At 43.0% G+C, this 18,240-nt stretch overlaps 1 protein-coding gene across 4 annotated transcripts in view; it reads right to left on the bottom strand.

The window, feature by feature from the left end:
- The window catches only part of nipblb (NIPBL cohesin loading factor b), a 502,440-nt gene that overhangs the window by 205,413 nt on the left and 278,787 nt on the right, over nucleotides 1-18,240 (bottom strand). For all 4 annotated transcript variants that reach the window (XM_072257459.1, XM_072257461.1, XM_072257463.1 and 1 more), the window contains one exon: nucleotides 5,746-5,980. In XM_072257459.1, the coding sequence (XP_072113560.1) occupies nucleotides 5,746-5,980 (235 nt within the window). The remainder of the gene's footprint in view (nucleotides 1-5,745; nucleotides 5,981-18,240) is intronic.

The following is an 18,240-nucleotide window of genomic DNA, read 5'->3' as shown; positions in this document are numbered from 1 at the left end:
AACAGAAGTATACAAAACAACGAGGGGTATAGATAGTAAAAATCTTTTATGCCTATGTGGAGCTGTTTTAGGACAAGGGCACATATTTAGCAATCTGAGGAGGTTTTCATTCACAAATACAATGGTTGTGAACTGGAATGTACAGTTTGAGGAGGTGATGGAGGCAGATATTTTCATAACATTTACCAAGCAGCTAGACAAGCACTCGAATTGCCAGGGCAAAAAAAAAGGTAAATGGAATTAGCATAGATTGTTGCAGTGGGCAGCATGGACAAGGTGGGTTGATTGATCTTTTTTCTATACTATACAGCTTTATAACTATAAATGAAATATCTGATAACTGGAAGGCAACAAATGTGGAACTTTCATTCAGTAAGGGTGGCAGGACTAAGGCAGATAATTTCACTTAGTATCTCAAGGAATAATCAATGATAGTATGATTTTGTTAACACAGCAAACTCTCTGAATAACTTGACTGAATTTTTCAATGAGGTACTACAGTGCATTAAATATAGCAGTGTGATTGATGCAGCCTACATAGTCATAAATAAGGTTTTCAGCTAGGTCCCTAATTGGAGCCTGGTTCAAGAAGTAAGAGCAAATGGTATCCAATGTGTCTAAATCTAGACCTAAAAATGGCTCGAAATTGTCATAGACAGCAGCAGGTAATGGAAGAGAGTTGTTTTTGTAATTGGATGCCTGTGACCATTTGTGTACCTAAGGATTTGTGCTGGGACCCTTACTGCTTGTTACATGCAGTTACAAGATGTTAATCATACATCCTTCATTCACAAGTTCACAAATAATAAAAAAAATTGGTCAGTGAGCCTGACGTCAGTTGCGAGTAAATTATTTAAAGGTATTCTAAGGAACAGGATATTAAGTATTTGAATAGACAGGGCCTGATTAGTGATAGCCAACATGACTGTGCACCATCACTCATGTCTAACTAATCTTATTAAGTTTTTTGAGGAGTTTACCAAGAAACTTGATGAAGGTGGTGGACATTGTCTACATGGACCTTAGCAAAAATATCTAGCAAATGTCTCACAAGAATTATTGTGGGAGGGTGGACCAGCAGGTTAAAGTCATTCAAGATGGATTCAACATTGGCTAAGCAGGAGAAGCCAGAGGGCAGTAGTAGATGGTTGCCTCTCTGATTGAGGGTCTGTAATTAGTGGTGTTCCACAGGGACTGGTGCTGGCTTTTTCCAACTCAGGGTGGGCAACAGTAAAATAACAATCATAAATAACACTCACAACACGCTGGAGGAACTCAGCAGATCGGGCAGCATCCGTGGAAAAGATCGGTCGACGTTTCGGGCCGGAACCCTTCGTCAGGACTGTAGGGGGAAAGGGCAGACGCCCTATAAAGAAGGTAGGGGGAGGGTGGGAAGGAGAAGGCTGGTAGGTTCCAGGTGAAAAACCAGTAAGGGGAAAGATAAAGGGGTGGGGGAAGGGAGGCAGGAAGGGGATAGGCAGGAAAGGTGAAGAAAGAATAGGGGAAAACACAATGGGTAGTAGTAGGAGGCAGAACCAAGAGGGAGGTGGTAGGCAGCTGGGGGAGGGGGCAGAGTGACATAGGGATAGGGGAAGGGAAGGGGAGGGAATTACCGGAAGTTGGAGAATTCTATGTTCATACCAAGGGGCTGGAGACTACGTAGGTGGTATATGAGGTGTTGCTCCTCCAACCTGAGTTTAGCCTCATCACGCTGTAGAGGAGGCCATGTATGGACATATCTGAATGGGAGTGGGAAGCAGAGTTGAAGTGGGTGGCTACTGGGAGATCCTGTCTGTTTTGGCGGACAGAGCGGAGGTGCTCAACGAAGCGGTCCCCCAATCTGCGTTGGGTTTCACCGATGTAGAGGAGGTTGCACCGGGAGCACTGGATGCAATAGATGACCCCAACAGACTCAGAAGTGAAGTGTTGCCTCACTTGGAAGGACTGTTTGGGGCCCTGAATGGTGGCAAGAGAGGAGGTGTAGGGACAGGTGTAGCACTTGCGCTTATAGGGATAAGCGATCATAAATATTTTGCCTTTCAGGTTAAATCTAAGGGGAATGTGAGAAGAAATTTCTTTACTCAGAGGGTGATGCAAGTGTGGAATGAGCTGCCAGCAGAAGTGTAGATGTGACTCAATCATAATATTTAAGAGAAGTTTAGATGGTACATGACTTGGATGGGTTTAGAGGGATATGGTCCAGGTGCAGGTAGATGGGACTAGTTAAAAGATCAAATTGGCCTGGACTAGATGGCAGAAGGGCATGTTTCTGTATAGTAGTATTTTCTGACTATAAATGGGACCAGTTTGGATATGTATCTTAATCAGTATTGACCAGTTGGGCCAGAGCCTGATTCCATGTAGTACAAGTCTATGATTCGATGAGTGGGTAAGGTAGGCGGAGCAATGGTAAAACACTTGTGAGGTGATACAATTTGGGAGGACTAATGAGGGCATGATATACACAATGAATGGTACAACATCAAGGAATATTGAAGTCTACAAATCCAAAGGTGTCTGCGGATTGCAGCACAAGATAGTGAAGATGGTAATATGCTCTCACTCACTGAAGTAGAATGTAAGAGCTGAGAGGTTATGGTACAACATTAAAAATCATTGGTTAGGCCACAGCTAAGAATACCATACATTGTTTTGGTTGTCATGTTGTCAGAAGAATCTTATAGGGTGCAAAGGAGGTGAACCAGGATGTTGACTGGATTGGAGCTTTTCAGTTTGGTTTCCTTGAAGTGGAGGCCACTCTAGGGGGAGACTTGATTAAGGAAAACAAGCCTATGGTGGACATAGATGGGATGAATAACAATAATAATACTACTAATAATAATAAATCATCCACCTTTCCAGCTAGATGGCTTAAGTTTAAACTAACAGGCAAGATGGATGGAATCTGAAAGTGACTGCACACAATCTCTGCAATCAACTGTGCTGAGTGGCATAGCTTCACTTTGCACAATGGAACCCAAGGACATCAGGCATACCAAGGATGGCAACAAAGGAGTGAAAGTGCACCTTTCAAATGGACCACAGCTTCACTAAGCAATAACTGGCTACTTTTGATCAGATTAAATGCAAATAATGGATTGAGTGCTGTGTAGTTTTATTGGTTAGTAACAACTGAAGAACGTGTCATGATAGCCATTCTATGTATGCAAATAAGGGATTAGAAACATGTCAATTCATGACCTCCTCTACTGCCACGATAAGCCAGACTCAGGTTGGAGCATCAACAACTTATATTCTGTCTGGGTAGCCTACAACCTGATGGTATGAACACTGATTTCTCAAACTTCCAGTAATTGCCCCCCATCCCCTTCACCATTCCCCATTCCTGTTTCCCTCTCTCACCTTATCTCCTTACTTGCCCTCTGGTGCTCCTCCCCCTTCCCTTTCTTCCATGGTCTTCTACCCTCTCTAAGATTCTACCTTCTCTAGTCCCTTATCTCTTCCGCCAATCAATTTCCCAGCTCTTTACTTTACCCCTTCCACTCTCCCAGTTTCACATATCACCCACCACTTAGTAGTTCTTCCTCACCTCGCCCACCTCCTCACTCTGACTTCTCATCTTTTTTCCCCCTGCCCTGCTGAAGAATCTCAGCTGGAAACATTGACTGTTTACTCTTTTCCACAGATGCTGCCTGGCCTGCCGAGTTCCTCTAGCATTTTGCGTCTAATGCTGGAATTCCAAGCAACTGCAGATTTTCTCAGGTTTGTGATTAAAAACTACACTAGTTTTCAATTGGTCAATAATTGCATAAAATGACAATTATGAGCTTAAGTTTTAGAGCAATTTGGTGATAGGGGTTGAACTATCGTCATGCACAAGTAAATAAAATGTCATTGAGAAATAAATGCAAGTTGTCAAAGTTCAATTAATGAGCAATGAACAGAAGCACAGGCTGGCAGGATGACGACAACATTTTATAAGTAACACAGCTAGTAGAGCTACTGCCTCACAATTAAGGAGAGTATGTTCAATCCAATCCACCGGTGCTGTCTGTGTTTGCAAGTTCTCCCTGTATTTGCATAGGTTTCCCCTGAATGTTCTGATTTCCTAACATGTCCCAAATGTGCTCATGTTGGTTAGTTAATTTCCAATTGCATACAGATAGTGGTGGGGAGCGAGGGGTGGGGGTGGGAATTAATGGGACTGTGTGGAGAATACAACAGTATTATTGTAACTGCATATCTGATGGCTGGTTTTGAACTGGTGGGCTAAAGGGCTTGTTTATGTGCTACATTACTTTATCGTGATGACACTTGGTTCTCCAAGTCACAGTGTGCTCTAGACCAAGTTACATGGCTGCTTTACGATTAGCATGGAAACACTCCCACCCGATAACAATGGCACAACAAATTAAACACCTAACAACCTGTGCTTCTATTCTTCATCAATAGAAAGTAATCATCTTTTAAAAGGTCTAGTGGTGCTGGAAAATTTGTGAACGTTTAGAATTTTCTCTGTTTCTGCATAAATGACCAAAATAACACGAAAAAACCCAGATCCAATATTACACTTATTTGTTGGAAAAAGTATGTGAACCGTTGCTCTCAGTAACCACGTGACTTTCTTGTACAGCAATTACTTCAACCAGACGTTTCCGGTAACTGTTGATCAGTGCTACACATAGGCTTGGAGGAAACTTAGGCCATTCCTCCTTACAAAACTGTTTCAGCTCTGGGACGTTGGTGAGCTTCCTTTCATAAACTACTTGCTTCAGGCCCTTCCACAACATTTCTATAGGATTAAGGTCAGGATTTCGACTCAACCATTCCAAAACGTGAAATTTCTTCTGACTTAACCATATTTGGTAGACTGACTTATGTTTAGAGTCGTTGTCTTGCTGCATGGTCTTCTTTCTCTTGACCTTCAGTTCACGGATGGATACCCTGACATTCTTCTGTAGAATTTGCTGGTACAAATCAGAGTTCATAGTTCCATCAATAATGGCAAGCCGTCCCGATCCCGAGGCAGCAAAGCAGGGCCAAACCGTAACACTGCCACTACTGTGTTTCACAGATGGAATGAGGCTGTTATGCTGGAAAGCAGCGTTTGCTTTTCGCCAAACATAAAGCTTCTCATTTAAGCCAAACAGTTATAGTTTGGAATTATCCGTCCACAGACCATTTTTCCAATAGCCTTCTGGCTTATCCACGTGGTCTTTAACAAACTTTAGATGGGTGATGTTCTTTGTATCCTTCTCCAGCCCGCTGAGCATCAACAACTTTTTTTCTGAGGTCTTTGATTGAGGCATAGCACACTTCCAAAAACCTGAGTGGTGAAGATCAGGCTTTGATAGTTCTTTAAACAGGGCAGGGTCTCCCACACTCACATCTGATTGTCATCCCATTGATTGAAACACCTGACTATAATTTCCCCTTTAAATGAACTGATAATCGTAGAGGTTCACATAATTATTCCAACAAATACATGTAATATTGGATAATTTTTCTCAATAAGTAAATGAACAAGTATAATGAGTTTTTGTGTTATTTATTTAATTGAGTTCTCTATCTAGTTTTAGGACTTAAGTGAAGATCTGATCACATTTTAGGTCATATTTATGCAGAAATAGAGAAAGTTCTAAAGGGTTCACACACTTTCTAGCACCACTGTAATATACATTTTGATTTTAATGTTACCACAATTGTGAAGTGTTGCTGAAACCTCATTATCTCCTTTGTCAAGTAGCTGACTGATGGAGCAGCGTTAATAAAGATGTCACAGACCTGATCCATGGGTGTCGACCCTGTAGACGGGATCATACTGTGGGTACAATGTGTTTTGCAGATGGAACTTGGTGAATTGGATCACCCTCTCAATCACATCATCAATATATACAGCTTTAGACATGTTGGGTGAAGTCATAATATTCAGCGCAGTCAGGCAAGCGTCAGCAGACTTTGTTACTCGCTCCATGATGAGTTCTCGCCAAAGCTTCTCTTCATCTTCTGTTTCATTGTCCTGAAAAATAATAAATCACTCAAATGCTGATCCTCCTTCCTTTGTCTCAAAATTCTATACAGTAGTCAACTGAGTTCTGATCATAAATCACTGCTATGAGCCATGACATTTACAGGCTTTCAGATGCATTGTGATTAAACTCAAGATTTTGATTTAAACTATTTTCTTTGTCGGAAAACAACATCCCAATTGACACCTTTCTCCAATGTAGAACCTCAACCTAAGGATTAGTCCTATCCTTCTCCATAATTACCTTGAAACTAATGGGATTAGTTTTTCCCTACTGCCACTTCTGTTACCTGCCCTGTCACTCCCTAAGAGATCCAGTATATCGGTATGGCCTGGTGTATATTTTGGAACAGCTTTGTCGAGCACCTTCATTCTGCTCACTGCAAAAGGCAGGATTATTCCAGCAGCCACCCATTTCAATTCAACTTCCAATTCCAACATGACTGTCCATAGTCTCCTCTACTGCCACAAAGAGGATACAGTCACGTTGCAGCAACATCTCCATATGAGTAGCCTCCAACCTTATGGCATGAACATTGATTTCTCTAATTCTTCACCCCTTTCCCTTCTCTTTTTTTCCATTCCCCATTCCGGTTACCCTCTTACCCCTTCTCTTTTCCTCATCTGCTCATCACCTCCCCCTGGTGCCCCTCCTCCTTCCTTCTCCCCCATGGCTCATTCTCCTCTCCCTCCTCCTTCAGCTTTTGTACATATCACATCCCAGCTTCTTACTTCATCACCCCCCCCCACCTACCCACTTGCCCCCTCATCTAATCTCACATAGCACCTGCTAGCTTGTGCCCCCTTTCCAGTCTTGACAAAGACTCCTGGCTCAAAATGTCGACTGCTTATCTCCCTCTATAGATGCCGACTGACTTGCTAAGTTCCTCTGACATTTTGTGTGTGTATTGCTGTTTTAAATTTGTGACTTCACCCTGAATCGTAACCTAATTTTCCACAGCAGCCTCAATCAAGCCATACCAAAGGTTTAATGAAATCCATATAGACTGTGGGCGGTGCCCTGACCTGACAAGCATCTTGGTTACTTCAAAAATCTCAGCCACATCCCAGTCATCTCAAGCATAGCTTTGTGTGGGGCAATGTCATGTCTGACAACATTGATATTTTCAAGGACGTGAAGCTGATGATCGATGAAGGTAGAGCTGTGAATATTGTCTACATAGATTTTTGTAAGGTTCATCCAGAAGATTGAGATGCATAGGATTTATGGTGACTTGGCTGTTTGAATATGTGACTGGCTTGCCCATAGAACAGAGGGCAGTTGATGACAGGACCTGGGGAGTTAGAACTTATTCTGGCTGGAGGTTTGTGACTGCTGGCGTTCTGCAGAGATCTGCACAGGGACCTCTACTCATTGTGATTTAAAGCCTTGGATGAAAATGAGAATGGATGAGTTAAATTTTCAGACAATACAGAGATTGGTGGCACTGTTGATAGTGCAGAAGATTGTTAAAGGATACAGCAGGGTATAGATCATTTGTAGTTATGGGTGTAGAAATGGCTGGTGGAATTTAATCTGGCCAAGTGTGAGGTGTTGCACTTTGGGAGATCAAAGGTAATGGGAAAGTACTCTGATAATGGCAGGACCCTTAACAGCATTGATGTACGGAGGGATCTTGGGGTCCAAGTATGTAGTTCCCTGAGGATTACTGCCTAAATTGATAGGGTAACAAAGAAATTGCATTGCATAGGTTGCCTTTATTAGCTAAGGCATTAAGTAGAAGAGCCAGGAGGTTTAGCTACAGCTTTATAAAACTCTGGTTAGACTGTCTCTTGAGTACTGCGTTCAAGTCTGGGCACCCCATTGCAGGAAGGATGTGGAGGTTTCAGAGAGCGCACAGAAGAGGTTTACCACAATGCAACTTGGATATAGTATAAGGAAGTTTTGGACAAACTTGGATTACTCTCTCTGGAGCAGCAGAGTATTTCTTGGAAGATTGTAAGATTATGAGAGGCAGAGATTGAAAAGAGCCAGCATTGACAAGGGTTGAAATGTCTAATATATGAGAGTATACATTTAAAGTATGGGGTAAGTTCAAAGGAGATGCAAGAGTAAAGTATTTGTTTTTTTAACTACAGAGAGTGGTGGGTGCCTGGAATGCATCGCCTGTGTTGGTGGTGCTGGCAAATTCAATAGATTTGTTCTAGATAAGCACATGAATATGCAGAGAATGGAGGAACATGGATCTTGTGCAGGCAGAAGGACATAGCTTAGCTAGGTGTTTAATTAGCTCAACACAACACTATGGGCCAAAGGCGTTTTGCGTTCTGAACAATCTCAATAAATTAATGGTGCAATTCCAAAAACTGACAGTAGATGGAACACTTGACAAAGGGATTGCAGGTTCCAGATACGTACACAGAAATTGTAATTTGTACACAATCCAAATCATCCAACGTCCTGGTAATGGGAAATTATCCCTGGAAACTAACCTGAAGATATTAGGTCACTGAGACTCAGTATTTGGATTATTAGCACAAAACGTTCTATGGATGCTGAAATTCCAGAGCAACACACACAAAATGTTGGAGCAGCCTCAGCAAGTCAAGTAGCATCTACGGAGAGGAATTAACAGTCGATGTTTTGGGCCTAGACCGTTCATCAAGACTGGAAGAGAAGGAGGAAGAAGCCAAAATAAGGTGGGGAGAGGGGAAGGATTACAAGCTGGTAGGTGATAGGTAAAAGGATAGGTGGGGATGAGGTGAGAAGCTGGGAGCTGATAGGTAGAGAAAGCAAAGGGCTGAAGAAGATGGTAGCTGATAGCAGAGGACAGAAACGGAAGGAGGGGCACCAGAGGGAGGTGACATGCAGGTGAGGAAAAGAAAAGGAGTAAGTGGGGAGCTAGAATGTTATTGATTTGGATTATTAGTGTCAGTTGTGATGAAAATTAGATCAGGAAGAGATAAGTCTTGATATGAAAGACAAGTTGAGAAGCATACACAAAAATGCTGGAAGAACTCAGCAAGTCAGGTAGCATCAATGGAGGGGAATAAACAGCTGACATTTTGGACCAAAACCCTTCATCAAGAATGGAAAATAAAGAGAAAGAAGTCAGAATAAGATAATGGGGAGGGGAAAGAGGAAAAGATTTTCAGCATCTGCAGAATATTTTATATTTATGAATGGCAAGTTGATTTGCATTTTGTTTTAATTAATTTTTTGGCCTTTGGATATTGCTGACAATGCCAGCCTTTATTGACAAACTGTAGATTTTAAGGTCATGAGTACCTAAGTGTGATTTTTATTTACGAATTCAGTTTATTAACTGATATTAAATTCCATTACTGCCATGGTAATATTGAACTTGGCCTCTACATCCAGGCATCTGATCACTACTCCAGTAATTTAACCACTTGGTCACCATCATCCACATATAAAAATGAGGAGTGAATGTAAAGAGGCAAAAACACAAATAAATACTGTGGTGTGCCTTTTGATTAAGCACGTGCCATTTTGTGGCCAGTGAAATTTGAATTCTCAAATGACTGTATAGAGCTGAGAGATGGTGGATGCTCTGCTTACAAATCCTTGAGACTCACGCTGTGGGATCTTGTTGATAGTGAGCAAGTTACAATAAATTGCAAAGAGATCTTGATCACTTAAGGAGATACGCTGAGGAATGACAAATTGATTTCAATTTAAATAACTTTGAGCTGATGCAGTTTGGACATTCAAACTAGGGTAGGACATACACAGTAAATGGCAGGGCACTAACGTGTGTGGTGGGATCAGAGGAACATGGGAGTACAAGAGCACAGTTCGTTGAAGATGGCTGCACAAGGAGATAGGGTGGTGAAGATGATGTTTAGCATGCTAGCCTTCATCAGTCAGGGCAATGAGTTTACACAAATCTTTGGTGAAGCCACATTTAGAGTACTGTGTCACCCTGTTACAGGTAACACATTGCTGGACAAGGGTGCAGAAGAGATTTATGCTTTATATCAGAAAGGAAACTACAGACCTGTTAGCCTGACATCAATGGTTGGGAAGTTGTTGGAATCCATTGTTGGCGGTGAGATTATGGAGTACCTGGAGGCACATGACAAGATAGGACAAAGCCAGCATGGTTTCCTGAAAGGAAGATCCTGCCTGACAAACCTACTGTAATTCCTTGATGAAATTACAAGCAGGGTAGAGAAAGGAGATACAGTAGACGTGGTGTACTTGGATTTTCAGAAGGCCTTTGACAAGGTGCTGCACATGAGGCTGCTTAGCAAGATAAGAGCCCATGGATTTACAGGGAAGTTACTAGCATGGGTACAGCATTGGCTGATTGGCAGGAAACAGACAGTGGGAATAAAGGGATCCTATTCTGGCTAGCTGCCGGTTACCAGTGGAGTTCCACAGAGGTCGGTGTTGTGACCACTGCTTTTTATGATGTATGTCAATGATTTGGCCTACAGTATTAATGGATTTGTCACTAAATTAATGATACAAAGATAGGTGGAGGAGTGGGTAGTGTTGAGGAAACAGAGAGCCTGCAGAGAGACTTGGATAGTTTAGGGGAATGGGCAAAGAAGTGGCAAGTGAAATACAATGTTGGAAAGTGTATGGTCATGCATTTTGGTGGAAGAAATAAACGGGCAGACTATTATTTAGATGGGAAGAGAATTCAAAAATGCAGAGCTGCAAAGGGACTTGGGAGTCCTTGTGCAAGATACCCTGAAGGTTAACCTCCAGGTTGATTCAGTTATGAAGAAGGCGAATGCAATGTTGGCATTCATTTCTAGAGGTATAGAATATAAGAGCAGGGATGTGGTGTTGAGGCTCTATATGGCACTCGTGAGACGACATTTGCAGTTTTGGGCTCCTTATTTTAGAAAGGATATACCGACATTGGAGAGGGTTCAGAGAAGATTCACAAGAATGTGCATGGTAGGTCATGTTTGACCAATCTGTTGGAGTTTTTCGAGGAGGTTACCAGGAAAGTGGATGAAGGGAAGGCAGTGGATATTGTCTACATGGACTTCAGTAAGGCCTTTGACAAGGTCCCGCATGGGAGGTTAGTTAGGAAAATTCAGTCGCTAGGTATACATGGAGAGGTGGTAAATTGGATTAGACATTGGCTCGATGGAAGAAGCCAGAGAGTGGTGGTAGAGAATTGAGTGGAGGCCTGTGACTAGTGGCGTGCCACAGGGATCAGTGCTGGGTCCATTGTTATTTGTCATCTATATCAATGATCTGGATGATAATATGGTAAATTGGATCAGCAAGTTTGCTGATGATACAAAGATTGCAGGTGTAGTAGACAGTGAGGAAGGTTTTCAGAGCCTGCAGAGGGACTTGGACCAGCTGGAAAAATGGGCTGAAAAATGGCAGATGGAGTTTAATACTGACAAGTGTGAGGTATTGCACGTTGGAAGGACAAACCAACGTAGAACATACAGGGTTAATGGTAAGGCACTGAGGAGTGCAGTGGAACAGAAGGATCTGGGAATACAGATACAAAATTTCCTAAAAGTGTCGTCACAGGTAGATAGGGTCGTAAAGAGAGCTTTTGGTACATTGGCCTTTATTAATCGAAGTATTGAGTATAAGAGCTGGAATGTTATGATGAGGTTGTATAAGGCATTGGTGAGGCCGAATCTGGAGTATTGTGTTCAGTTTTGGTCACCGAATTACAGGAAGGATATAAATAAGGTTGAAAGAGTGCAGAGAAGGTTTACAAGGATGTTGCCGGGACTTGAGAAACTCAGTTACAGAGAAAGGTTGAATAGGTTAGGACTTTATTCCCTGGAGCGTAGAAGAATGAGGGGGGATTTGATAGAGGTATATAAAATTATGATGGGTATAGATAGAGTGAATGCAAGCAGGTTTCTTCCACTGAGGCAAGGGGAGAAAAAGACCAGAGGACATGGGTTAAGGGTGAGGGGGGAAAAGTTTAAAGGGAACATTAGGGGGGGGCTTCTTCACACAGAGAGTGCTGAGAGTATGGAATGAGCTGCCAGACGAGGTGGTAAATGCGGGTTCTTTTGTAACATTCAAGAATAAATTGGACAGATACATGGATGGGAGGTGTATGGAGGGATATGGTCCGTGTGCAGGTCAGTGGGACTAGGCAGAAAATGGTTCAGCACAGCCAAGAAGGGCCAAAAGGCCTGTTTCTGTGCTGTAGTTTCTATGGTTTCTATGGATTTCAGGAATGAAAGGGTTACTATATAAGGAACGTCTGGCAGCTCTTGGGCTGTTTTCCCTGGAGCTCAGGAGAATGAGGGGGGATCTCATAGAAACATTCTGAATGTTAAAAGGCCTGAACAGATTAGATATGGCAATGTTATTTCCCATGGTAGGGGAGTCCAGAACAAGAGGGCACAATTTCAGGACTGAAGGACGTCCTTTTAGAACTGAGATGCAGAGAAATTACTTTAGTCAGAGAGTGGTAAATCTGTGGAATTTGTTGCCATGAGTGGCTGTGGAGGCCAAGTCACTGGGTGTATTTAAGGCAAAGATTGATAGGTTCTTGATTAGCCAGGGCATTGAAGGGTAAAAGGTGAAAGCAGGGGAGTGGGAATGACTGGAAGAATTGGATCAGCGAATGATTGAATGGCAGAGCAGACTCGATGGGCTGAATGGCCGGCATCTGCTCCCATATCCTATGGTCTTATGCTGTCTGGACAAGAGTTCCTAAGTTATAGGGAGAGGCAGGCCATGCTGGATTTTTATAACCTCTAATGCAGACTGAGAAGTGTCCTCACATAAGTATACAAAATCCTGACGGGTATGAATAAAAAATGGACAATCATAAGTTTTTTTTCCCCCAGGGCCAGGGAGCCCAAAGCTGAAGGGCACATTTCATAGAAACTTAAGAGGTAACTTGTTTAAACTGAGGGAATGAGTACCTGGAATGAGCTGTCAGAAGAAAGTAGTTGAGGCAGGTACAATTACAACAATCAAGAGGAATTTACATCAGTACATTGAAGGGAGTGGCTCAGAGGGCTATGTGAAACTATGACTATCAGGGAGGATGCTGTGGTTGGCATGAATCAGTTGGTTTAAAGTCTATGGTGCTATATAAACCAGAAGAGGGTGGCTAAAGTCAACATCGGTCCCTTGGAAGATGATATGGGGAAATTGATATTGGATGATAAGGAAATGGCTGAGGCACTGAACGATTATTTTGAGTCAGTCTTCATGGCGGACACGTCTAATATGCCAAAGATGTTATGGACGAAATGGGAGGTGAGGGCCTCGATAAAATCACTGTCACTAAAGACATAGTGATGAGCAAACTAGAGCTGAAGGTAGGTAAGTCCCTTGGTCCTGATGGGATGCATCCCAGGGTGCTGAACGAATTGGTTGAGGTTATAGCAGACACGTTGGTAATCATTTATCAAAACTCTCTCGACTCTGGGTAGGTCCCGGCGGAATGGAAGACAGAAAATGTCACATCACTTTTTAAAAAAGGATGTAGGCAAAAGACGGGCAACTATAGGTCGGTTAGTCATAGTAGTAGTCATAATCATACTTTATTGATCCCGGGGGAAATTGGTTAAATTGGTTATCTTAACATATGGAAAATGCTTGAAGCTGTCATTAAGGAAGAAATAGCGAAACATTTAGAAAGGAGTGGTTCCATTAGACAGACGCAGCATGGATTCAGAAAGGGCAGGTCCTGTTTGACAAAGTTACTGGAGTTCTTTGAGGACATAATGAGTGCAGTGGATAGAGGGGAACAGGAGGATGTCATATACTTGGATTTCCAGAAGGCGTTTGATAAGGTGCCGCACAAGAGACTTATAAGATACGGATCCATGGAGTCTGAGGAAGTGTGCTGGCATGGATAGTGGACTGGTTAACCGATAAAAGGCAGAGAGTTGGTATAAATGGGTGTTTCTCCGGTTGGCAGTCAATGGTGAATGGGGTGCTGCAGGGGTTGGTGCTGGGCCTGCAGCTGTTTACCATTTACATTGATGATCTGGAAGAGGAGATTGAGTATAGCGTTGCAAAATTTGCTGATGACACTAAAGTGAGTAGAAAAGCAAATTGTACAGAGGATGTGGAGAGTCTACAGAGGGATATAGATAGGTTAAGTGAGTGGGCCAAGGTCTGGCAGATGGAATACAACATTGGTAAATGTGAGATCATCCACTTTGGAAGGAATAATAGAAGAGCAAATTATTATTTAAATGGTGAAAGATTGCAGCATGCTGTTGTGCAGAGGGACTTGGGAGTGCTTGTGCATGAATCGCAAAAAGTTGGCTTGCAGGTGCAACAGGTTATTAAGAAGGCAAATGGAATGTTGTCCTTCATTGCTAGAGGGATTGAATTCAAGAGCAGGGAGGTCATGCTGCAACTATACAGGGTATTGGTGAGGCCGCACTTGGAGTACTGTGTGCAGTTCTGGTCTCCATACTTGAGGAAGGATATACTGGCTTTGGAGGCAGTGCAGAGGAGGTTCATGAGGTTGATTCCAGAGATGAAGGGATTAACGTATGAGGAGAGATTGAGTCGCCTGGGACTATACTTTCTGGAGTTCAGAAGAATGAGAGGGAATCTTATAGAAACATACAAAATTTTGAAAGGGATAGATAAGATTGAAGTAGGAAAATTGTTTCCACTGGTATCCATTGTTTCTCTTGGTATATTGCATCAGTATTTACTCAGGAAATTGGCATAGCGTATATGGAAGGAAGGGAAACAAGCAGTAGTGTCATGAACATATAGAGATTAAAGAGGAGGAGGTGCTTGCTACCTTACAGTGAATAAAGGCAGATAAATCCCCCAGGCCTGATATGATATTTCCTCTGACTAGTGTAGAAATTGCAGGGGACCTGACAGAAATATTTACAATGTCCTTAGCCACGGGTGCGGTGCCAGAGGATTGGAGGGTAGCTCATGTTGTTCCGTTGTTTAAAAAAAGGCTCCAAAAGTAAACCAGGTAATTACAGGCCGGTGAGCCTGACATCAGTAGTAGGTAAATTACTGGAAGGTATTCTGAGAGATCGGATATACAAGTATTTGGACAGCCAAGGGCTGATTAAGGATAGTCAGCATGGCTCTGTGCGTGGTAGATTATGTTTAACGAATCTTGTAGAGTTTTTCGAGGAGGTTACCAAGAAAGTAGATGAAGGAAAGGCTGTGAATGTTGTCTACATGGATTTTAGTAAGGCCTTTGACAAGGTCCCACATGGGAGATTAGTTCAGAAGGTTCAGACACTAGGTATCCATGGAGAGGTTGTAAACTGGATTCGAAATTGGCTGTGTGGGAGAAGGCAGAGTGGTAGTGGATGACTGCTTCACAGGCTGGAGGCCTGTGACTAGTGGTGTGCCTCAGGGATCTGTGCTGGGACCATTGTTGTTTGTTGTCTATATCAATGAGCTAGATGGTAACGTGGTAAATTGGATCAGCAAGTTTGCTGATGACACTAAGACTGGAGGCGTTGTGGACAGCGAGAAAGGTTTTCAAAGCTTGCAGAGGGATCTGGACCAACTGGAAAAATGGGCCAGAAAATGGCAGATGGAAATTAATGCAGACAAGTGTGAGGTGTTGCATTTTGGAAGGGCAAATCAAGGTAGGACATGCACAGTAAATGGTAGGGCACTGAAGAGTGCAGAGGAACAAAGAGATCTGGGCGTTCAGATACACAAGTCCCTGAAAGTGGCGTCACAGGTAGACAGGGTTGTAAAGAAAGCTTTTGGCATCCTGGCATTCATAAATTAAAGTAATGAGTGTAGGAGCTGGGATGTTTTGGTGAGGATGTATAAGACATTGGTGAGGATGTATAAGACATTGGTGAGGCCAAATTTGGAGTATTGTGTGCAGCAGGGGTCCCCAACCTTTTTTGCACTGCGGACCGGTTTAAGTTGAAGCCAGTTCATTGGCTATATTTAAGAGGGAGTTAGATATGGCCCTTGTGGCTAAAGGGATCGGGGGTATGGAGAGAAGGCAGGTACAGGGTTCCGAGTCGGATGGTCAGCCATGATCATACTGAATGGTGGTGCAGGCTCAAAGGGCCGAATGGCCTACTCCTGCATCTATTTTCTATGTTTCTAAGTAATAGTGACAATATTCTTGCGGACCGGCCGACGGGGTGGGGGGTGTTAATCACGACCGTAATATAGATGATAAGTCACTTATAAGTGGCTAATCACTCAATTTCATTTCTAAAAGGGTTTATCTAACGAATTTAATATTAAACACACGGTACATATTTTCCTCGCATGAATATAGTGATAAGTCAATTATAAGTCAATAGCATCATAACATTTTAAGTAACGCCTGAATATTAAACACACAGCGCATATTTTCCTAGTATGAACATATAAAATCATTGCAACACACCAATTATCGCTGAATCAGTGAGAGCCCTGGGCTTGTTTTCCTGCAACAAGACGGTCCCACCGAGGGATGATGGGAGACAGCGATACTCGAAGGGGGTTCCTTATGTCCAGACTATTCTGTAATTTAGTTTTCGTTGCATTCATTGCAGAAAACGCCGCTTCACTAGGATATAATGTTGGAAATGGAAGCAAAGTTTTCAGTGCTTTCGTGGCTATCTCAGGATATTCAGCCTTTACTTTGATCCAGGATACCAGCAGAGATGTTATGTAAAACATACTTTTCAGCCCATCGTCATTTGCAAGCTCGAGGAGTTGATCATCTTCCCGCGCTGACATGGATGATTCACCGGGGGCATTCACAAATGGGTCATGGACACATTCCTTTGCACATCTTGGGTCATCTGTGGTTGGGAAGTAACGCTTGAATTCTGTCGACAGTGAAGATAGGTGATCGCGCACCAGCTGTGAGGACGGCGCAGCCTCAGTCTCTCCCAAAATCCCAGCTAATGTTGGGAACATGTCAAATATGCCCCTGTCCACTCATCATCATCCCCACAGTTCCAGTCTGGCTTTGAAAGTAGACACTTTATCTGCCAACTTGAAGACAGTTGTCATTCTCCCCTGAAGTGACAAACTGAGTTCATTGAGCAGGTTGAAGATGTCACACAGATAAGTGAGTTTTGCTACCCACTCCTCGTCACTGAAGTGTGCTGCCAGTAGTGACTTTTTTCCTGAAAGAAATCTCTGTAGTTGCTCTCTTAACTCAAAAACCCCGGCCAGGGCTCTCCCCCTTGATAGCTACCTGACTTCAGTGTGTAAGAGAAGGCGTTTGTGCTCTGCATCCATTTCCTCGCAAAGCTGCTCGAACAGACGTTTCTTAGCCTTAGCTATAAGGCTAGCTACTAAGTACGACGCTCTCAGAGCAGCAGCATTTATGGAGGTGGTGGCACTTGCTTCTGTCCCGTTTGCTCACGTTTTCTCCGCTCAAAAAACTCAACTGATTTGTCTTTAAGTGCAGGGTGCTCAGACTCAAGGTGCCGAAGCAGTTTTAAGGGCTTCATTGCCTCATTAGACAGCTTGCCTCCACATATCACACACAGGGGGCTGGGAGCATGCAAGTCACCAGTTGCATTAAAGCCATATTTTATGTACGACTCGTCCTATTTCCTGTTGAAGGAAGCTTTTTTTTTGCAGTCTCAGCGTTATCATCATCGTTAGGCATTTTATGTCCCCTACCACCTCTCCCAAAGAAACACTCAAGCGACTTTTGCTTTTTATTCATCATACCACCAAATCATATTGTTTCCTCGCGGCCCGGTAGCACATGCTTTGCGGCCCGGTGGTTAGGGACCACTGGTGTGCAGTTCTGGTCACCTAACTCTAGGAAAGATATCAGTAAGATTGAAAGAGTGCAGAGAAGATTTACTAGGATGTTGCTGGGTCTTCAGGAGTTGAGTTACAGGGAAAGATTGAACAGGTTAGGACTATATTCCTTGGAGCGTAGAAGAATGAGGGGGGATTTGATAGAGGTTTACAAAATTATGAGGGGTATAGACAGAGTAAATGCGAGTAGGCTCTTTCCACTTAGATTAGGAGAGATAAATACGAGAGGACGTGGCTTTAGAGTGAAAGGGGAAAGGTTTAGGAGGAACATTAGGGGGAACTTCTTCACTCAGAGAGTGGTGGGAGTGTGGAACCAGCTGCCATCTGACGTGGTAAATGCAGGCTCACTCTTAAGTTTTAAGAATAAATTGGATAGATACATGGATGGGAGAGGTCTGGGGGGTTATGGACTAGGTGCAGGTCAATGGGACTAGCGGAATAAAGTTTTGGCACAGACTAGAAGGGCCAAATGACCTGTTTTCTGTGCTGTAGTGTTCCATGGTTCTATGGTAGGTGAGACTAGAACTAGGGGACATTGTCTCAAGATTCAGGACGGAGAAGATTT

The sequence above is a fragment of the Mobula birostris genome, chromosome 5 (assembly GCF_030028105.1).
Source record: "Mobula birostris isolate sMobBir1 chromosome 5, sMobBir1.hap1, whole genome shotgun sequence".
Lineage (NCBI taxonomy): Eukaryota > Metazoa > Chordata > Chondrichthyes > Myliobatiformes > Myliobatidae > Mobula > Mobula birostris.
The sequence above is the reverse complement of the archived record's forward strand: the minus strand, read 5'-3'. Positions and strand labels throughout refer to the sequence as shown.